At 39.1% G+C, this 23644-nt stretch overlaps 1 protein-coding gene across 8 annotated transcripts in view; it reads right to left on the reverse strand.

Moving 5' to 3' along the window:
• Nucleotides 1-3032: 3032 nt before the first annotated feature.
• The window catches only part of ythdc2 (YTH domain containing 2), a 90488-nt gene continuing 69876 nt past the window's right edge, over nucleotides 3033-23644 (reverse strand). For 6 of the 8 annotated variants that reach the window (XM_055633191.1, XM_055633190.1, XM_055633186.1 and 3 more), the window contains 5 exons: nucleotides 22710-22913; nucleotides 18544-18726; nucleotides 12656-12742; nucleotides 12258-12362; nucleotides 3033-5452 (listed from right to left, as the gene is read on the reverse strand). In XM_055633191.1, coding sequence (XP_055489166.1) covers nucleotides 5447-5452; nucleotides 12258-12362; nucleotides 12656-12742; nucleotides 18544-18726; nucleotides 22710-22913 — 585 coding nt within the window. In that variant the 3' untranslated portion in view covers nucleotides 3033-5446. The remainder of the gene's footprint in view (nucleotides 5453-12257; nucleotides 12363-12655; nucleotides 12743-18543; nucleotides 18727-22709; nucleotides 22914-23644) is intronic. The other 2 variants (XM_055633192.1, XM_055633194.1) reach the window with 1 other exon arrangement.

The following is a 23644-nucleotide window of genomic DNA, read 5'->3' on the forward strand; positions in this document are numbered from 1 at the left end:
CTGCCGCAAATATCATCCTTCATCCGGGAAGGAGAGAAACAGAGGACTAACCCCTCGCCTCTCAACTCATACCCACTGAACGCAGCCAGGGACTGGGAAATGCGTGTTGACCTAGGCCAGAGGCTTTCGTTCCCAGTTGAAATCGCAGTTACCAACCTGCGACCAGACCTCGTTCTCTGGTCTAACTCCTGTCGGCGTGTTTTCATCATTGAGCTGACGGTCCCCTGGGAGGAGGCTGTGGACGAGGCTTATGAAAGAAAAAGGCTTCAATATTCAAACCTTGCAGCAGAGGCAGAGGAGAGAGGTTGGAGTGTAAGGATGTGTCCAGTGGAGGTGGGGTGCAGGGGCTTTGTAGCCAGTTCCACTGTAAGGCTCCTGAGGGAAGTAGGAGTCAGAGCACAGGCACAAAGGAGGGCAATAAAAAAACTTGCCAATGCCGCCGAAAGGAGCAGTCACTGGCTGTGGCTGAAGAGAAAATATGCTGTCTGGGCTGCCACGTGACCATCTAGAGGCTAACAATAAGACACACACCCAGGTCTGATCACCCTGCGGTGGGCCTGCCTCGACTGAGGGTGTCTTGTGATAAAAGGCCGAAACACCCTGTGACGTTGAGGTACACAACTGAAGATGTGTCTGATTGGTAGCAAAATCACCTAGTGGTCATCCCCAAATATATCAAATGTCAATTGTAGTGAAAAACCTTAGGGATTGTAACATCCAGTCCTACTAAACAATCTGATCTATAGATCAGAAGACATTCCTTCATCTTAGTCTAAAATGGACACCCTTGTTTGAGAATGTTCCCCATTTCTAGATTTCCTCACCAGAGGAAAGATATGTCAAGAATCTACTCTGCAAGCACCAACAGCATTTTACATACTTCAATATAATTCATCTAAACTCCAGAGAACGTACAGATGGTTTGAGTTGTGGATTCCTTTGGTACTAATCGCTGGACTCCTATGGTTAACCCATGAACAGCAGAGGTTGCTAAATGATATTACATTAATGCTGAAGCTTTCTCAGTGTTGTTCCTCCTGGAGATATTTTCCTTTGCCTGACGGAAGAGCTGAGAAAACACTGAATCACACACTCGGATAGCTATATTTACAGCTTATCAGATAATATAGGTAGTTTCTGTTATAAATATGTACTGACAAAATTGGAGGGAAGTAATATTTCATAGTAAAGGGGTACATGTAAACACAATATTATTTATATAACCAATTAATAAAGTTTATATACAGTGCCCTCCATAATGTTTGGGACAAAGACCCATCATTTATTTATTTGCCTCTGTACTCAACAAGTTTAGATTTGTAAATGAAAAAATCACATGTGGTTAAAGTGCACATTGTTAGATTTTAATAAAGGCCATTTTTATACATTTTCGTTTCACTGTGTAGAAATTACAGCAGTGTTTATACACAGTCCCCCTCCCCCATTTCAGGGCACCATAATGCTTGGGACACAGCAATGTCATGTAAATGAAAGTAGTCATGTTTAGTATTTTGTTGCATATACTTTGCATGCAATGATTGCTTGAAGTCTGCGATTCATGGACATCACCAATTGCTGGGTGTCTTCTCTGGTGATGCTCTCAGGTCTGTATTGCAGCCATCTTTAGCCTATGCTTGTTTTGGGAGCTAATTCTGTTCAGTTTTCTCTTCAGCATATAAAAGGCATGCTCAATTGGGTTCAGATCAGATGATTGACTTGGCCACTCAAGAATTGACCATATTTTACCTTTGTTGCTTTGGCAGTATGTTTAGGATCATTGGCTTGATGTGGAATGACCCGCCGGCCAATGTGTTTTGAGGCATTTGTTTGAACTTGAGCAGATAGGATGTGTATATACACTTCAGAATTCATTATATTACTACCATCAGCAGTTATATCATCAATGAAGATAAATGAGCCAGTACCTTCAGCAGCCATACATGCCCAGGCCATAACACCCCCTCCACTGTGTTTCACAGATGAGGTGGTATGCTTTGGATCTTGGGCAGTTCCTTCTCTCCTCCATACTTTGCTCTTGCCATCACTCTGATATGTCAATCTGCGTCTCATCTATCCACAAGACATTTTTCCAGAACTGTGGTTGCTCTTTTAAGTACTTCTTGGCAAACTGTAACCTGGCCATCCTATTTTTGTGGCTAACCAGTGGTTTGCATCTTGCAGTGTAGCCTCTGTATTTCTGTTCATGAAGTCTTCTGCGAACAGTGGTCATTGACAAATCCACACCTGACTCCCAAAGAGTGTTTCGGACAGGTATTTGGGGATTTTTCTTTATTATAGAGAGAATTCCTCTGTCATCAGCTGTGGAGGCCTTCCTTGGCCTGCCAGTCCCTTTGTGATTAGTAAGTTCACCAGTGCTTCTTAATGATGTTCCAAACAGTTGATTTTGGTAAGCCTAAGGTTTGACATGTCTCAGTTTTATTCTTGTTTCTCAGACTCATAATGGCTTCTTTGATTTTCATTGGCACAACTTTGTTCTCATGTTGATAAACAGCAATAAAAGTTTCCAAATGTGATGGAAAGACAGGAGGAAAGACTAGGTGCTGAGAGCTCTCTGATACCTGCATTAAGGAGGCAATTAAACACACATAAGCAATTACAAACACCTGTAAAGCCATGTGTCCCAAACATTATGGTGCCCTGAAATGGAGGGACTATGTATAAACACTGCTGTAATTTCTACATGGTGAAACCAAAATGCATAAAAATGGCCTTTAATAAAATCTGACAATGTGCACTTTAACCACATGTAATTTTTTCTATTACAAATCTCAAATTGTGGAGTACAGAGGCTAATAAATAAATGATGGGTCTTTGTCCCAAACATTATGGACAGCACTGTACGTGCAAATAGGTGGATGGGATTTAGTTGTAAATAAACAAATGAACATACAAATGTTTCAAAGGAAATCTTTCCAAAAGGAATCCTCCATTTGGAAGTGATTGTTCAAAGAAAGCTGTTTGTACTCCAATGTAAACTCCATTCACCAATGAGACCAGACATTACACAATAACATAGAAACAAATTAGTTTATTTGAATTATATTCCTTCATTTAAAAAATCCATTGTCAAATTTCAGAAATAACTGCACACTGCAGCAATATGTACAATTTTCTGTTCGAACAAGGCCTCTACTTATTTTCCACATCTGCCATCACAAGAGTTATAATGCATACTACACAACTAAGTTTTTGAGCATAAATTGTCTACAATGTTTCAATTAGCACATTCAATGACAAGTGGGAACGGAACGTTGCTTTAATTTTGTTTATATATCATCATTTGACGATTGCAAGATTTTTTTCTGTACTTATCACAAGCTATTTTGTCATACAGACAAGGCTGACAGCTGACTAAATGGAAGAGCATTTTGCTGGATAATGCAACAACAGTATGTTCATTAAATGTAACTGTTACATCAAGAGAGTCTGACTAAGTTTAAGTGTGCTTCATGCTACAATAAACAGTTCCATTTCCCCACACCACTCATAGTTTAGTTGTGAAGTTTTATCTGTTTTTTTAATTAGATTAAAACTGCTTGATCTCAGCATCGCTCTCATTACCTCACAAAAAGAGATGACAGTTGTTCTTTTTGTCATTCAATATATTCATCTGTTTCAATATTATACAATGTCTTCTTATGCTTCTATGGTTTCTGCATAAGCTGAAGATTTAACCATTTGAGGTATCTGAGACCTGAGAATAGATCCATGTTAAAATGTTACCTTTTTCCCCCATGTGAATGGATGCACTTCCATTCAACAGCAGCTAATGAAGAATCTACTGTTACATTTCCTGATGCTAAATTACATTTTACAAACATATGATGAAATATTTCGACAAATCAGTTCATGCTTTCTGCATTACGTAAAAGTTTTAGCACGAAGAGTCAAATGTTCATTTTAATCCTGAATTATGTTTATACAAATGCTGAATAATAAAATACTACAACAAAGTTTACTTTTTTTCCTGAAGGGTTAGCTGTTCAGTCAAGGACACATAGACTTCGGCCTGCAAAAGGGCAATTTTAAGTCGGTCACTTCTGGTGATTATAATGGAATGACACAAGATCATAAAATTAGTCTATTATGAGGAATATTTCAAAGAAATTGACGCATCCACTTGTCACAAAATGCTCATTAATGTCATATGAAAAATCATACCATTCATTTCCCACCAAAAATGTAGACTGCATTGTACGCATCTTAATAAATAGATCACTGGTTTGTATTTAAATTTTGATTTCAAGCCTCAAAGTGCTGAATAGTTCACATCTACCAGACGTATTTGTGAACATGGTTTAAAATTAAGCCAACAACTCAAACTAAATTACATTATGGTCAACGATAAACATCAGACAACATAATAGATTAACATTACAATTTTGACACTTTCTTGCAAGTTTACCAAAGCTTTTAAGACAATCAATACACTGAAGAGCAAGCTACTTTCTGCACAAACAGATTTCAAAGCGTAAAGTTCTATTTAATGGTTTTCAATTTGGCTACCATCTTAACTAACAATCTTCTTATATATCTTAGTAACTAAAACTTTACATCCAATTTTTAACTGGACCCTTGGCTTATGGTAATGCAGAAACGCTAACCTTTAATCCTGGCACAATATTTTGAAATTATATTGTTGGTAATATAACTTTCAATATTTCCGAACAGGAAGAATCCTCCACTGTTTCAATCCCTGTGCATCATGTTTCACCAGATGAAGCAATATTTTTTTATAAATATATTCTCTCTGGTACCAATTATATTTGATAAATTCAGTTGTAATAAAGTTAATGTGTGACTAGGTAGGTGGTGATTGTGTTGCAATGTGGTAAAATGCAACATAAAAGACTATTTAAATTCGACAAAAGGTTTAATTTAAATATAGCTTACATAGGTATATTTTCCAGATAGATTGAACTGAAACTTAAACATGAAGCCAAAAACTTAACTAAGATGAAACCAAATCTCAGCCATTAGCTCCACTGAGTTACTTTCGAAAGGAAACATTACAACCAATTTGAGCCAGCAACACAAATACTTAGGTAAGGAAAGGATCCCAATGAATATTTGCTTAAAGCAGTCTAAGAGTATTTCACATATAATCCTGTGGAAATAATTTCTTCACAGTTTAGAAAGCCACATAACACAGTGGAACAAGATGTAACTGCTTTTCTTAATTTTTACAGATCAGACAAATATTAAACCCAACATTTTCTTTCCATCTCTCTCTCATGCCTCACCAATCCTTTGTCTGTTTTTAAAACATAACCTGTTCTCACAGAACTTCACCATGTTTTCAAAATTTTATTCGGAGGAATAGGAGTTTGTTTCCAGTACATCTTCAGTGATGAAAAGTCAAATGTGTCAGAAAATGCAGTTTCCAGAGTTGCTGTAAAATGAACTGCAGAGAATCGAAGAATCTCTAGCACTGAAATATGAGAAAAGGACATTAGTAATTTCTATTCAAGTCAAGTCAAGTCAAGTCAAGTTTATTTGTCACATACACATACGAGATGTGCAGTGAAATGAAAGTGGCAATGCTCGCGGACTTTTGTGCAAAAGACAAACAACAAAACAACCAAACAAATTATAAACACAATCATAACACACATATTCTTTTACATAATAAATAGCGGAAGGGAAAACGTTCTGTAGAGTTAGTCCCTGGTGAGATAGGCGTTTACAGTCCGAATTGCCTCTGGGAAGAAACTCCTTCTCAACCTCTCTGTTCTCACCGCATGGCAACGGAGGCGTTTGCCTGACCGTAGCAGCTGGAACAGTCCGTTGCAGGGGTGGAAGGGGTCTCCCATGATTTTGTTTGCTCTGGAGTTGCACCTCCTGTTGCCAATTCACATTGCCAAGGATAATCCAATTACATTCTTATGCAACGGTACGAAGGTAAGCTAGCCAACAATATAAAGCAGGATAGTAAAAGCTTCTTTAGGTATGTGAAGAGGAAAAAATTAGTTAAGACCAAAGTTGGACCCTTGAAGACCGAAAACGGTGAATTTATTATGGGGGACAAGGAAATGGCAGATGAGTTGAACAGGTACTTTGTCTTCACTAAGGAGGACACAATCTTCCTGATATAGTAGTGGCCAGAGGATCTGGGGTGACGGAGGAACTGAAGGAAATCCACATTAGGCAGGAAATGGTGTTGGATAGACTGATGGGACTGAAGGCTGATAAATCCCCAGGGCCTGATGGTCTGCATTCCAGGGTACTTAAGGAAGTGGCTCTAGAAATCATGAATGCATTGGTGAGAATTTTCCAATGTTCTATAGATTCAGGATCAGTTCCTGTAGATTGGAGGGTAGCTAATGTTATCCCACTTTTTAAGAAAGGCGGCAGAGAGAAAACAGGGAATTATAGACCAGTTAGCCGAGCATCGGTGGTGGGGAAGATGCTGGAGTCACTTATAAAAGATGAGAACCGAATATTTGGATAGCAGTAACAGGATCAGTCCGAGTCATTTATGAAGGGGAAATCATTCTCGACTAATCTTCTGGAATTTTTTGAAGATGTAACTAGGAAAATAGACAAGGGAGAGCCATTGGATGTAGTGTACCTGGACTTTCAGAAAGCATTTGATAAGGTCCCACATAGGAGATTTTGGGCAAAATTAGGGCACATGGTATTGGGGGTAGAGTGCTGACATGGATAGAAATTTGGTCGGCAGACAGGAAACAAAGAGTAGGGATTAACGGGTCCCTTTCAGAATGGCAGGCAGTGACTAGTGGGGTGCCGCAAGGCTCGATGCTGGGACCACAGCTATTTACAATATACATCAATGATTTGGATGAAGGGATTCAAAGTAACATTAGCAAATTTGCAGATGGCACAAAGCTGGGTGGCAGTGTGAACTGTGAGGAGGATGCTATGAGAATGCAGGGTAAATGTGAGGTTATCCACTTTGGTAGCAAAAACAGGAAGGCAGATAGACTGGGAAACACATTCTGTAAATGGGCTGGATGGTTTAGGAGTTTGTAAAATGTGTGCAGGATAGTTTTTTGCAGCAATACATAGAGGTACCTACTAGAGAAGGGGCGGTGCTGGACCTCCTGTTAGGAAATGAGACAGATCAGGTGGCAGAGGTATGCGTTGGGGAACAGTTCGGGGTCCAGTGATCACAATACCATTAGTTTCAATATAATTATGGAGAGGGTCAGAACTGGACCTAGGGTTGAGATTTTTGATTGGAGAAAGGCTAACTTTGAGGAGATGCGAAAGGATTTAAAAGTGATGAATTGGGACATTTTGTGTTATGGGAAAGATGTGGAAGAGAAATGAAGGACATTTAAAGTTGAAATTTTAAGAGTACAGAATCTTTATGTCCCTGTTCGGTTGAAAGGAAATAGTAAAAATTGGAAAGAGCCATGGTTTTCAAGGGAAATTAGACACGGTTCGGAAAAAGAGAGATCTACAATAATTATAGGCAGCATGGAGAAAATGAGGTGCTTGAGGATTATAAAGAATGTAAAAATAATCTTAAGAAAGAAATTAGAAAAGCTAAAAGAAGATATGAAGTTGCTTTGGCAAGTAAGGTGAAAGTAAATCCAAAGGGTTTCTACAGCTATATTAATAGCAAAAGGATAACAAGGGATAAAATTGGTCCATTAGAGAGTCAGAGTGGACAGCTATCTGCAGAACCAAAAGAGATGGGGGAGATATTGAACAATTTCTTTTCTTCGGTATTCACCAAGGAAAAGGATATTGAATTATGTGAGGTAAGGGAAACAAGTAGAGTAGCTATGGAAACTATGAGATTCAAAGAAGAGGAAGTACTGACACTTTTGAAAAATATACAAGTGGATATGTCTCCAGGTACGGACAGGATATTCCCTAGGACATTGAGGGAAGTTAGTGTAGAAATAGCAGGGGCTATGACAGAAATATTTCAAATGTCATTAGAAACGGGAATAGTGCCGGAGGATTGGCGTACTGCGCATGTTGTTCCATTGTTTAAAAAGGGTTCTAAGAGTAAACCTAGCAATTATAGACCTGTTAGTTTGACGTCAGTGGTGGGCAAATTAATGGAAAGGATACTTAGAGATAATATATATAAGCATCTGGATAAACAGGGTCTGATTCGGAACAGTCAACATGGATTTGTGCCTGGATGGTCATGTTTGACTAATCTTCTTGAATTTTTTGAAGAGGTTACTCAGGAAATTGATGAGGGTAAAGCAGTGGATGTTGTATATATGGACTTCAGTAAGGCCTTTGACAAGGTTCCTCATGGAAGGTTGGTTAAGAAGGTTCAATTGTTGGGTATTAATGGTGGAGTAGCAAAATGGGAGATGCCAGAGAGTAATAGTGGATGGCTGTTTGTCAGGTTGGAGGCCAGTGACTAGTGGGGTGCCACAGGGATCTGTGTTGGGTCCACTGTTGTTTGTCATGTACATCAATGATCTGGATGATGGTGTGGTAAATTGGATTAGTAAGTATGCAGATGATACTAAGATGGGTGGTGTTGTGGATAATGAAGTAGATTTTCAAAGTCTACAGAGAGATTTAGGCCAGTTGGAAGAGTGGGCTGAAAGATGGCAGATGGAGTTTAATGCTGATAAGTGTGAGGTGCTACATCTTGGCAGGACAAATCAAAATAGGACGTACATGTTAAATGGTAGCGAATTGAGGAATGCAGTTGAACAGAGGGATCTAGGAATAACTGTGCACAGTTCCCTGAAGGTGGAATCTCATGTAGATAGGGTGGTAAAGAAAGCTTTTGGTGTGCTGGCCTTTATAAATCAGAGCATTGAGTATAGAAGTTGGGATGTAATGTTAAAATTGTACAAGGCATTGGTGAGGCCAATTCTGGAGTATGGTGAACAATTTTGGTCGCCTAATTATAGGAAGGATGTTAACAAAATAGAGAGAGTACAGAGGAGATTTACTAGAATGTTGCCTGGGTTTCAGCAACTAAGTTACAGAGAAAGGTTGAACAAGTTAGGTCTTTATTCTTTGGAGCGCAGAAGGTTAAGGGGGGACTTGGAGGTCTTTAAAATGATGAGAGGGATAGACAGAGTTGACGTGGATAAGCTTTTCCCACTGAGAGTAGGGAAGATTCAAACACGAGGACATGACTTGAGAATTAAGGGACATAAGTTTAGGGGTAACATGAGGGGAACCTCTTTACTCAGAGAGTGGTAGCTGTGTGGAATGAGCTTCCAGTGAAGGTGGTGGAGGCAGGTTCGATTTTATCATTTAAAAATAAATTGGATAGTTATATGGACGGGAAAGGAATGGAGGGTTATGGTCTGAGTGCAGGTAGATGGGACTAGGGGAGAATACGTGTTCGGCGGGAGAATACGGGAGAATACATATATGGTTATATTATATGGTTATCTAAGTGGCGTCAAGTTGGGAAAAGGGGAAGTACAACAGGATCTGGGGGTTCTGGTACATCAGCCTATGAAAGTAATTTTTTGAGGAAGTGACAAGTAAAATGAATGAAGGGGAGCCAGTGGATGTAGTGTATCTAGTCTTTCAGAAAGACTTTGATAAGGTCCCGCATGGGAGACTGGTGACTAAAATTAGAGGACATGGTATTGGGGGTAGGGTGTTGACATGGATAGAAAAATGGTTGGCAGGAAGCAAAGAGTAGGAGTGAACGGTCTTTTTCCGAATGGCAAGCATTGGCGAGTGGAGTGCCGCAAGGCTCGGCATTGGGGTGGCAACTGTTTACCATATATATTAATGATTTGGAAGAGGGAATTAGGAGCAACGCTAGCAAGTTTGTGGATGACATAAAGTTGGGTGGCAGTGTGAACTGTGAAGAGGATGTTAGGAGGTTGCAGGGTGACCTGGACAGGTTGAGTGAGTGGTCAGATGCGTGGCAGATGCAGTATAATATAGATAAATGTGAGGTTATCCACTTTGATGGCAAAAACAAGGGGGCAGATTATTATCTCAATGGGAGACAAAATTGCTGGAGAAACTCAGCGGGTGCGGCAGCATCTATGGAGCGAAGGAAATAGGCAACGTTTAGGGCCGAAACCCTTCTTCAGGTGGGGTTAGGTTAGGTAAGGGGGAGGTGCAGCGAGATCTGGGTGTCCTTGTACACCAGTCACTGAAAGATGGCGTGCAGGTTTCAGCAGGTACAGCAGGCAGTGAAGAAAGCTAATGGAATGTTGGCCTTCATAACAAGAGGATTTCAGTATAGGAGTAAAGAGGTTCTTCTGCAGTTGGAAAGGGCTCTGGTAATACCACATCTGGAGTATTGTGTACAGTTTTGGTCCTAAATTGAGGAAAGACATCCTTGTGATTGAGACAGTGCAGTGTAGGTTCACGAGATTGATCCCTGGCATGGCGGGACTGTCAATTGAGGAAAGATTGAAAAGACTAGGCTTGTATTCACTGGAGTTTAGAAGGATGAGGGGCGATCTTATAGAAACATATAAAATTATATAAGGACTGGACAAGCTAGATGCAAGAAAAATTTTCCCAATGTCAGGCGAGTCCAGAACCAGGGGCCACAGTCTAGAATAAAGGGGAGGCCATTTAAGACTGAGGTGAGAAAAAACATTTTCACCCAGAGAGTTGTGAATCTGTGGAATTCCCTGGCACAGACTGCAGTGGAGGCCAAATCGCTGGATGGATTTAAGAGAGAGTTAAGAAGTCTATGGGCTAGAGAAATCAAGGGATATGGGGAGAAGGTAGGCACGGGTTATTGATTGGGGCCGATCAGCCATGATCACAATGAATGGCGGTGCTGGCTCGAAGGGCCTAATGACCTACTCCTGCAATTTTCTATGTTTCTATTTGAGATATTTGATTTCCCACACAGTCATGCTGACTATCCCTACTCAGTCCATGCCTTTCTAAATGCTGGCAGTTCCTGTCCCTCAATATCACCTCCAACAACTCTCCCACCACTGAAGTCAGGCACATTGGCCTGCAGTTCCCTGTCCTTGCTACCCTTCTTACATAACGGTACAACATCCGCCACTCTCCAGTCTTCCAGAACTTTACCTGGGGCTAAAGATGATGCAAACATCTCTGCACCAATCTCTGCATAGATTTGTTAAAAAATAGCGTAGTCAGGGGATATGGGGAGAAGGCAGGAATGGGGTACTGATTGGGGATGATCAGCCATGATCACATTGAATGGCGGTGCTGGCTCGAAGGGCCAGAATGGCCTACTCCTGCACCTATTGTCTATTTAAACAAATGCAATGAAACATTGAAAATGTGCATATTCAGTTGAAGACAACAAAACATTTGAAGGATAGACTTAATATTGAAATATAATCTATTTTGAATACCATATTAATAAGTGTCATATTTAGGCCAATTAACAATGATCTAGGACTAAAGAAATAAATTGGTTTAATAGTGTCATAACATGTCTGAAACTAATGTTCACAGTGATAATTCTGGTTTAAAAATCTTAAGGAAAATGTAATTAATCTGAAATTAAGTCAGTAGAATCAAAAATTAGTCCTAGCATCAAGACCAAGGTGCTGATTGTAAAACTATTGATGTTCAACAGCAGTTTTATTCTGGATATCTAGCCAATTGCAATATTTCTAAAACTGGGAAAAAAATGCTTTGACCAGTAAGATAATAAATACCAGAAAATGTTATGAATAAATCACAACAAATCAATCAAACTAGGCAGATTAACAAAGAGTCAGAGCTAGACTTCTTGCACCGATGAAAACTAAAAAAACAGTACCTTTTGGAATGATGGGGGGGGGAAACGTGCTTGATTTACAAATATATTGAAGTATGCTGCATTTTACCAGCAACCATCAGCCACCTAAGTAATACAAAATCTGCTTTATCTAGATACTAATACATGGTAATATAGTACCTGTAGTGTATGTGCTCCAAAATTCTATAATGTTTTAAGACATTGGTACAGTATTATTTTGCTAAATCTTGTCTTCCAAATAAAGCTGGAGAAAATGTGTATGATGTGAATACAATAGAACTATAACCCCATTCACAATGTTTCTATTACTTCACCAGCAAAGTCTGACGTTTTTAATGAATATAATATGATTAGATCACAATATGTAACATTTTACTGACTCCAGGATTATATTTGCATCAACATTTAAATGGGTTGGGAACATATTATATTGCTAAACTGTGTAATGTGTGTAGTAATCTTTGTTAGTGCGTATTAGAACCGTAATGCTATTGATTGAAAAATCAAGCATCGTCATAAAATTCATCATCTATTCCAGGAAATTTAGAAATTAACTTTTAGTCAGCAGAATTACCTCTCCAAAGATGCCAAGTCTGCTATCTGTCTGTGGTAGTTTTCCTCCTACGGGAATGCGTTCCCAAAGCTGCAGCAATTGTTCTCCAACCTGTGGCTCTAACTCCTGCATAGGACAAAAACAAAAAAAAGTCCAGCCTTATGATGTCTTGAAACTAACCACCCATCTTAAATAAACTGATGCATCTAAAAAGAAGCATATTTAGTGAAAGGTACAAACATCACTTGAATGTGACCTACTGACTACTTATCTACCTCACCCATTGTATACCTACCCTGTTCCTACCATCCCAACCTGCTTCCCATTCAAACTTCAGTCATACACTAACAGCGTACAAATGTGGTGAGAAACAGTAAACTGATCATGAGATTGATCTGAGCATTCAAACTTGGCCTCACATGAATGGTTTGGTCATTGATTAAACTGTGGAAATTTCTCTGGAGCGCTCCAAGGCCTTGAAGACAGTTCTGTGCTGACTCCCTCCACTAAGGAAAGAAAGACAAATGACAGAAAAGTAAAAAATCAAGATCTCCACAGTTCACAAAAAATTGGGCTAAATTCTGCGATTAGGTACTGCTCAATTACTTTGAAGATCTAGCAGTATTTGTAGAGCAGACTTCCCTTTCGCCAACATCAGTTGCATCATGATCATAAAGGGCCTGTCCCACTTAGGCGATTTTTAGGCGACTGCCGGTGACAGTCACAGTCGTAGCGGGACGCTAAAAAACCGGCTTCTCTGGATCCACCTTCCGACAATGTCGACGACAAGCTACCACCTAGCCGACGTCAAGCTACGACAAGCTACGTCAACAGGCGACACAATTCCTCTCGACTTGGGACGTCCACCAACGACCACACCTACGACAACCTTTGGCCACACAGGCGACAACTTACGACAACCAAAGTCAACTTGCGTCCACCTGGAACAAGATATGACAAGCTAGGACCCTGTCGGCAACAACTGAAGACAATTCAGTCGCTGGTTCCTGTCGCCGGTTGATGTAGGTAGTCGCCAATGGAATTCACTGAAGTCAGCACCTGGCGAAACCTACATCACCTGGCGACAACCTACGACAGCACCTACGACAGGAGAAGACAGGCAACATCAAGCCCACCGTCGTCAAAAGGTTTTGAACATTTCAAAATCCAGCGGCGACAAGAAAAAAGTTACGACACTTGATGAGACAACTCACGGCAATACAGGCGTCACCCCGCGACCATGTGGCGACAGCCTATTTTCCGGCTGTCGCCGAAAAAATCGCGTAAATGGGACAGGTCCTTAAGTGTCCTATCCAGCAACTATGTTCCAAGTTGGCTGAAGACCAATTACATTGAAATTTTACACCAGGAAGTGAAAGGCAAATTTTAGAAAATATTTACGAGCACAAAATGAAGGCTGCACTGTGCACACACTAAAGCTGAAAAAAACATTAAAAAAATTATTTAAATTAACATATTTTACGGAGGGGAATGGAATCCACATTCTTTTTTTACAAAATGGCCTAAGATTTTGCCCAGTAAAAATTGATTTATCATTAAACTTTCACTAATACATCATGCAAGTATATTAAATATTTTTATACATAATAGCCACTCTGATAAATATTTTGTGCATTTAAATGTCATCTATTTATTATATCGGATAAGGTTGCTATAGTGGCATTGGCAATTTGATTACTAAATCTACTTTTCGCCTTAAGGAAGAGCAGGAACAAACTGGAATAAATATGAAAATATCAATACTGCATTTCATTAGGACTTTGGAATCACAAAGATTGTCTTAACAAAACATTTTGCATAAAATGCATCTCTTTTGAGAATCCTGGAATGGGTGTACAAGGTTATTGATAAGTTTAATAAGCATTAACATTTGCCAATCACAATTAAAACATATCGATTTGAAGAAAACCATCCATGAACCAATTTCAAACACAACTTTTCATGAGTAAGACAGTAAAATAAATGAATAACAAAATCAGTCAAGCACCAAAGGGGGCTCTAAACATTATTGTTAAAGTAGCATCAGTAAAGACATAGCACTCGTAAATTACATAATCAATGACACAAATCAAAGTAACCAAGTTGTAATTGCCAATAGAAGTAGGCCCTTCAGCCCATTTAAAGCTATCCCAACTGACTGTAAAAAACATCTGGAGGAACTCAGCAGGTCAGGCAGCATTTGTGGAGCTATATGAACATTAATATTTCAGACTGAAGGAGGGTCCCAATGGTCAAATAAGTAATTTCCATTTGTTAACACAGAAAGGCAACTGTTGTGTATCCAAAGTTAGGAACTAAGTAGTCCAGCATTAGAAAATGGTTTGGATGGCACAATATTATTAATACAGGAGAAGATCTAGGTATGCAAAAAATGATTGTGCTTTGATAGACCATGATGCAGAATTAGAATCAATTTAGATTGGGCTCAAAGCAGCTCAGGGCAGGAAACAGTGGTAGGGGTTACTTATAAACCACCATATAGTAGTGGTAATATTGGTGTGTCATTTTTTTAACAATGAAGAAGTGTTCAAGAATAATCTTATTGTCAATAATTTTTTCGAGCAGAGCAACCATTTTAGTGAATCTGACAGAGTTTGAAAGTGACATAGATCAATGGAAAATATGGACAAATTTAAATAAAATAAAATAAATTAGAAAAGAATTAAAGGAGAGTTGGCTGTGGTTGATTGGAAGAATACATTGAAAGACATGATAATGGACTTAATGGGCTTAATAATTTAAAGATATCTGAGTAGGTTGCAAAAACAAAATATTTTAACATCGAAACATAGATGCAGGAGTATGCTATTTGGCTCTTGAGGCCACCACCACCATTCAATATGATTATGGCTGATCATCTAAAATCAGTACCCCGTTCCTGCTTTTTCCCCATATCCCTCGATTCTTTAGCCCTAATAGCTAAATCTAACTCTTGAAAACATCCAGTGACTTGGCCTCCACTGCCTTCTGTGGCAGATAATTCCAGATTCACAACTCTCTGGGTGAAGAAGTTTTTCCTCATCTCAGTCCTAAATGGCCTACCCCTTATTCTTAAACTGTGACCCCTGCATTTTGGACTGCATCAACATTGTCCAATTTTCCTGCATCTAGCCTGTCCAATACTTTATATATATATATATATATATGTTTCTATAAGATAACCTCTCATCCTTCTAAATTCCAGTGAATACAAGCCCAGTCGACCCATTCTTTCATGGCAGGACTGTCATATAGGGAAGATTGAAAAGACTAGGCTTGTATTCACTGGAGTTTAGAAGGATGAGGGGCGATCTTATAGAAACATGTAAAATTATAAAAGGGCTGGACAAGCTAGATGCAGGAAAAATGAATATGCCCAGTCGACCCATTCTTTCATAATATGGCAGTTCCGCCATCCCAGTAGTTAAACTGGTGAACCTACGCTGCACTCCCTCAATAACAAGAATGTCCTTCCTCAAATTATGATACCAAAATTGCACACAATACTCCAGGTGCGGTCTCACCAGGCCCTGTACAACTGCAGTAGGACCTCCTTGCTCCTAAACTCAAAGCCTCTCGCAATGAAGGCCAACATATCATTAGCTTTCTTCAGTGCCTGCTGTACCTGCATTCTTACTTTCAATGACTGTTGTACAAGTACACAAGGTCTCGTTGCACCTCCCCAGAGAGTTGTGAATTTGTGGAATTCCCTGCCACAGAGGGCAGTGGAGACCAATCAATGGATGGATTTAAGAGAGAGTTAGATAGAGCTCTAGGGGCTAGTGGGATCAAGGAATATGGGGCGAAGGCAGGCACGGGTTATTAATTGGGGACGATCAGTCATGATCACAATGAATGGCGGTGCTGGCTCGAAGGGCCGAATGGCCTCCTCCTGCACCTATTTTCTATGTTTCCTATGTTCCATAGCATTTGATTTTCCAAAATGCATTGCGTCATACTTGTCTGAATTAAACTCCACCTGTCATTTCTCCATCCAAACCTCCAATGAACCACCAGGTGGCGCCAGCAATGGCTGCCTCGCCAACAGTCTGTCTGTCCCATCCTTCTTTGTTGTTCGAATGGTATGTGTTAATTGTATGTTTTTAGTGTTCTTTAGCTTGTTTTATGTGGGGGGTGGGGGAGATATGTGATTTTTTTTCCCGTATCGTATTTCTGTTCGCACTAACATCGAGGAGTTGGACGCCTTTGTTGGAGACCGACTTCGGGAGCTCCAACCGCGGGAGCCTGCGGACTTACCATCGTGGAGCTCGCGATCTCTGGTTAGAAACCGACTTTGGGAGCTCCAAGCCGCAGGAGCTTCGATCGCACTGACGCAGGGTGGTTCGAGTGCCCCGACCGCGGGAGAATAAGGAGGAAGAAGATTGGACTTTATTGCCTTCCATCACAGTGAGTAATGTGGGGAATCCGCTGTGGTGGATGTTAAAGTTAACTTTTATGTAGTCGTGGGTTTTGTTGCTTTTTTTAGTATGGCTGTATGGTAATTTGCATATCCCTGTACCTTAATTGGTACACAATAAAAGACCTTTGAAACCTTTGAACTTGTCTATATCTTGCTGTATTGTTTGTCAAACTTTTTTCAGTTATTTTGGAATTGCTCCTATGCATTTGAGAGTAGCAAAATGTGACACCCTTATTTAAGAAAGCAGAAAAAGGGAAAACAGGAAATCACCAATCTTTTAGCTTAATGGCAGTTGCAGGAAAATTGCTGGACACTATAATGAAAGAATTGATAACAGAACATCTTGAGTAATAGGGTTAAGTGGAGACATGTTAAATTTATGGAAAAAAAAAAAATATTTCATCTGTTGCAGTTTCTTGAGGATGTGAGAAAACAGTGGATATAGTGTGTTTGTTGATAGCTAGCATAAGAGCAGATGGAATTGTTGGCAATATACTGATGCGGATTGAATATTGGTGTTGGACAGAAAGCAGAGGAGAATAAACAATCATCCTCAGGATAGCTGATTATGACAAGTGAAGCACAAGGGTCAATGCTTGGGTCCCAGTTTTTTTATAATCTACGTCAACTAGAAACATGCTAGGTACTAAATTTGGAGGTATTGTAAATACAGAGGAGGATGTTAAAAGGCTTCAAGAAGATATGGACAAGCTCAGTGAGTGGGCAAAAAAACATGGCAGATGAAACGGGTTGAAAGAGGTTTTCCATTTCAGCGAAAGTAACAAGACAAGTAGAGTATTTGTTAAATTGTAATAGATTAGGTAGTGTTGATATTCAAAGGGTATGCTTGACACAAATCACTAAAGCCATCGTGCAAGTGTAGCAAATGACCGAGAAGGCAAATGCCGTTTTAGTCTTTATTACTAGAGCATTTGAATATTGTAGTAAGGGTGCCTTACTATAAAGTGTATTATGCCTTGGGAAGATCGCTCTTGGAATATTATGTATAGTTTTAGTCTCCTTACCCAGTAAAAGTATATATATGCCACATGCCAATGCATCAAAGATTGGTTTCAAATTGGCTTCTATTGTTATAGTGTTGAAAGAAAGATTTGCTGCAGTCAGTAATCTCTCCACAGTACCAGAAATTATGCCGTGGGATTTATTATGAAAGGAATACTTCTGCGATACGAATTTGATCCACTCTTGATCCATAAAAGATCAGTTCAAAGAAAAATTGAGACATCAAATAGCACCTATTCAAGAAATCCGACTAAAATGCAAGGTTAAATGCGACAAATAGTTGCATATTCTTAAGTAGTGTTCCCGATGTTGGGGAAGTCCAGAACAAGGGGTCACAGTTTAAGGATAAGGGGGAAATCTTTTAGGACCGAGATGAGGAAAACATTTTTCACACAGGTGAATCTCTGGAATTCTCTGCCACAGAAGGTAGTTGAGGCCAGTTCATTGGCTATATTTAAGAGGGGGTTAGATGTGGCCCTTGTGGCTAAAGGGATCAGGGGTATGGAGAGAAGGCAGGTACAGGATACTGAGTTGGATGATCAGCCATGATCATATTGAATCGCGGTGCAGGCTCGAAGGGCCGAATGGCCTACTCCTGCACCTATTTTCTATGTTTTTATGTAGTGCTCCCAGGTTTAGGTGAATTCAGTTCCATAAGTTGACGTCACATCAAAAATGGTCACGCATTAACCTGTTTCACAAGAATGCAATCTTACATCTTACTACAGCGAAAATATGCAAAGTAAAACATTTGTCTTTGAGAATAAAATATTGATCTAAACATACAAATGGATACATTTAATTTTGTATGTGCTTTCCTGAAAGAAATCACGTACCAAACATATGCTTAATATTAAATCATACCTGTCCATCTCTGCTTATTTGTACTTTCTTATTATCATTCCATGGGTTGAGGAGATGGTGGGCATATTGGAAAGGAAGGCTTTCCTTTCTTATCCATTCAACTCGGAAGACTCCTCCTAATCCGGCCGAACCCCATTCCTGGCTTCTTTCCCTCCCTATCTCAGAGATCATTCTGGCAAATCCCTAAAGAAAGCAAAGTAATTTTTAATTGTGAACAAATTGATTTTTAAAAGATTTTAGATGATCGGTCCCATTCTTCAAGTGAAACCCGGCAGCAGCTGTCCCGGAGAGGAAGTGAAGGTCAGCAGCATCGGCAGTTGTGGCCCCGGGGAGGCAGTGAAGGTTGGCGGCACCGGCAGCTTCGGTGGTCTGGGCCTGGGATTGGCTGGGAAGGTGGTAAATAGTACAACAACACAGACATTACAGATAATTACGGATTTGATGTAAATTTGCAAAAAAGAACGTTAGATTCAAGCGAGGTGGATATCTTTACCAAGTTGCAGAAATTAACAAACAATTGGCCTTCTGTTTTAACAAAACGGCATGGGACAAAAAAAAAAGAATCCCGCAGCTGAAGAAGTCGACGACATAAGAAAGTCGCTATACTTTCTGACGGAGGAGGTTTCTACTATCAAACTACAGCAGAAAAGTATTTTGGATTTCGTGGAAGGGGTCATGGCCCTGAGGCTACAAAACGCCGAGAAGGAATAAATGATGGTCTTTCTGGAGAACCGGGTGGCTAATTTGGAGCTGTACACACGGATGAACATCATCATAGTCACTGGGCTGGAGACTAAACCACGGTCATACGCCCGGGCTGTGACAACGAGGTGGGGAACTCAGCGAGTTGGTCTCAAACTCTGTGGAGCAATAGGTGACTGCTTTCCTCCAGTTTAAAGGAATTGATGTGGGCAATAACAACATCAAGGCATGTCACCCTCTCCCTCGGAAAAACAAGAGTGACAAACCGGCCATAATAATAAGGTTTGCGAACAGAAAGCATAAAACCGCACTGCTAAGGCAAGGGAAAAAACTGAAGGATCAGATGTCTACTTGATTGAACATCTGACAAAAAGGAATGTGGACATTGCCAGAAAGGGATGTTTCCTGAGAACGCAGAGGAAGATTCAATCTACATGGACGGCGAACTGCAAAGTCTTCAAAAAGTTGAACGGAACATCTGAAGAGGCTAAAGTGCTGGTCATCAGAGGCATGAAGGAATTGGACAAATACCAGTGAGACCAAAAGAACACAACAAGGTAATGGAAAAACGAGGGACTAAATAAATACACTACATATGACCATGATAAGTTCTGAAATAAGTTATTTATCTCCATCGGGAGATAATGATGAACCACAAACAACAAGGATGACAGAATATGATAAACTGAGTTTGAAAATGTTTGAATATACCGAATTAAAAGAAGAAATTACTAATCGTATGGGCAAAAAAAGTATACAGTGGGAGAATTTATAGATCTAAAAAAACATTTGATACCATTGATCATAATATATTACTTGATAAATTGGAAATCAGGTTGAATTGGTTGAGAAGCAATTTAAGTAACAGGCAACAGTTTGTGGAGATAGGTGAGCATAAATCAACATGCTTGGATATGACTTGTGGAGTACCTCCGGGGTCAGTATTAGGGCCAAAATTGTTCATTCTGTTTACAAATTATATATGTAGAGTATCAAAAATATTGAAATTCTATGACAGTAACTACGGACGATACTAATACCATATAACCATATAATCATATAACAATTACAGCACGGAAACAGGCCATCTCGACCCTTCTAGTCCGTGCCGAACACATAATCTCCCCCTAGTCCCATATACCTGCGCTCAGACCATAACCCTCCATTCCCTTCCCATCCATATAACTATCCAATTTATTTTTAAATGATAAAAACGAACCTGCCTCCACCACCTTCACTGGAAGCTCATTCCACACAGCTACCACTCTCTGAGTAAAGAAGTTCCCCCTCATGTTACCCCTAAACTTCAGTCCCTTAATTCTCAAGTCATGTCCCCTTGTTTGAATCTTCCCTACTCTCAGTGGGAAAAGCTTTTCCACGTCAACTCTGTCTATCCCTCTCATCATTTTAAAAACCTCTATCAAGTCCCCCCTTAACCTTCTGCGCTCCAAAGAATAAAACCCTAACTTGTTCAACCTTTCTCTGTAACTTAGTTATTAATATATATTAATTAGTTATTAATATATATTTTGCTCTGGGGAGAATTGACAGCAGCTTTTGGAGATCATATCAGAAATGAGAAAATTTAAAAGGTGGTTTGACATAAACAAATGATCATTAAATTTGAACAAAACAAGAGATTATGTTGTTTGGAAATTGTAAATTAAACACTCAGGTACAAGTGAGGGTAGATGGTGTTGATATAGAAAGAGTATATGAAGATAAATTTCGAGGTGTGATATTAAACCACTAAATCTGCTGGAAACTTCATATAAAGCATGTGCGAGCAAAGCTGGCAAGGTGCATTGCATTCCTGGGAAGAACAAGGCACATTATGAATCACAAAGCGCAGTACATTGTTTATTGTTCACTTGTACTGTCATATCTAAATTACTGTGTGGAGGTATGGGGTAACACTTACAAAAGCACCCTACATCCATTATGCATACTGCAAAAAAGGGCCATAAGGATAGTTAATAATGTAGGATTTCATGGACACACCAACTCTCTGTTTTTAAAGTCAAATGCCTTGAAGTTTATGGATCTAGTAGAATTTAATAAGCACAAATAATGTATAAAGCAAGAAATAATTTACTACCAGGTAACATACACAAAAATGTTCTATAACAGGGAGGGTGGTTCTAATTTGAGAGGAAAGTTTAATTTAAAGACATTTTTTGTTCGTACAACTACGAAGAGTATTTCAATCTGTGGAGTGAAATTGTGGAATGATTTGGATGTGGAACTCATGCAAAGCACAAACATTTCTCAGTTTAAGAAGTGCAAAAAAATGATTTTCCAGAGGTATAAGAATGAGGAAGGGCTGTGATGATGGTTAAGTTTTAGTTTATTAACACTGTGATATTCGCATTGTACATAGAATTTGGAAAATTGTTTAACTGTATATATGTATGTTTGCCTGCATGCATTTGTGTATATATGTATGTATGAATGTGGCTTATGTATGGAGATATGTATGTATGTGTGTGTATATATATGTATGTATGTGTGTATGTGTGTGTATATATATGAGATAAAGTTTGTGAATTCAATTGTGAATTCAATTGATTTAATTTGTGATGTTTATGGGAAATTATTCAATGAGTTGTGTATAGGTTTACTGCTCATTTAATTTTATTGTAATTTTGCTTTGTTTTTAACTTGTTTTACATGTTCAAAAAAATATATATACTAAAATATATACTACTAAGTGGTATCAGATGTGGTATCAAGTGGAGCCAAATGTTAGGAAGTTAGCAGAAATGAAATATTATGTGGCTAAATATTGCACCATTTAATCTATGAATGAACTGAGTGGCATTTTACAGTGATAAGGCAAATTATATATTGTATTGAAAATTTAACAATCAATCAATGTATCAGATAGTTAACAATTTATTTATTTATTAAATTAAGTGACTAAAGATAAGTTATTGAAAAGAGGTTTTTTAGCAGAGCGCAGAAGATAATTGGGACACAGCTACCAGCCTTGGAGGGCATCTACAATACACGGTGCCTCAGGAAGGCCATCAGCATTCATAAAGACTCCTCACACCCTTGCAATAGTCTGTTTGGACTTCTACCATCCGGCAGACGTTACAAGGCCTTCTACGCCCGCACCTCCAGACTTAGGAACAGCTTCATCCCCAGAGCTATAACTGAGTGCCCCTCCCCCCCCATGAACTGTCTCCCTCGGATGGTCACGTCGCACATCGACCAGGCACAGACCTATTTGCACTTTATACGGCTTTAACTGTTTTTCTTAAAATCTTGTTTCTCTGGGTGTCTAAATTTTTAGCTAATTAAGCTATTACATCGGATGGAAGCTGCATATCAAACCTCGTTGTACCTCTGTGCAATGACAATAAAATATATTATTATTATTATTATTAATCATACGAGCAATTCATAACAGTTTCACTAGCAACTTAATGGAACTGGATAAAGTATTTCTGAAAACATACCTGAAAATGTCCTGATCCTTGCACAGAAAACACCAGATACACAATGCTGCTTTCCCAAAATGCACGGTTTAGTTTTCGTTCATTGCTGGGTGTGGTGGACCAAATTCCCTTTTGTTGAGAAATCTCAAGATTACGTAGGTTGCTGCTTTTCAAAATGAAAAATCGAACTGGTACATTTGGTCTTGGTGATGGAGATTTAGAGCCCTAAGGAAAAATTATATCATTTTGTTAATATTTAAACTACTTCCAGCCAGTACAAAACTCTAGCCGAGTTGTTGGTCAAAGAAAACTACTCTCTGATGGGTAGCTGTGAAAGATCCAAATCACACTTTATTTCCCTCAATATTACCGAACCACTGCAGCATTATAACACGAAAAATAAAAAATGCCAATGTACATGGAAATATGCTCCCAAACCTCAAGAATTTCATATTTTCCAGTTAGTAATTAGTTTTACCCAATTAGACAGTCTGTCAGCAGATGGTTTGCAATGCGAATAGTTTCGTGAGATTTACACTTAAATTGTGCGGCTTCTTCTGTGAGCATATTAAATATGCAGAAGATTCGCCATAAAGACCATAAATTGCAAAGAAAGCTATGTCATTTTGGAATATGAAAATAATTTAATGTGAATGTGCATGTTGTAATTCATAAATGAATCAATGAAAAAAAAAAATATCTCAATTTAAAAAATTCATTACCTCTTCATAATTGGAAAGAGCCCTAGTTTTCAAGGGAAATTGGACATCTTGTTCGGAAAAAGAGGGAAATCTACAATAATTATAGGCAGCATGAAGTAAATGAGGTGCTTGAGGAGTATAAGGAATGTAAAAAGAATCTTAAGAAAGAAATTAGAAAAGCTAAAAGAAGACATGAGGTTGCTTTGGCAAGTAAGGTGAAAGTAAATCCAAAGGGTTTCTACAGCTATATTAATA

The sequence above is a fragment of the Leucoraja erinacea genome, chromosome 3 (genome assembly GCF_028641065.1).
Source record: "Leucoraja erinacea ecotype New England chromosome 3, Leri_hhj_1, whole genome shotgun sequence".
Lineage (NCBI taxonomy): Eukaryota > Metazoa > Chordata > Chondrichthyes > Rajiformes > Rajidae > Leucoraja > Leucoraja erinaceus.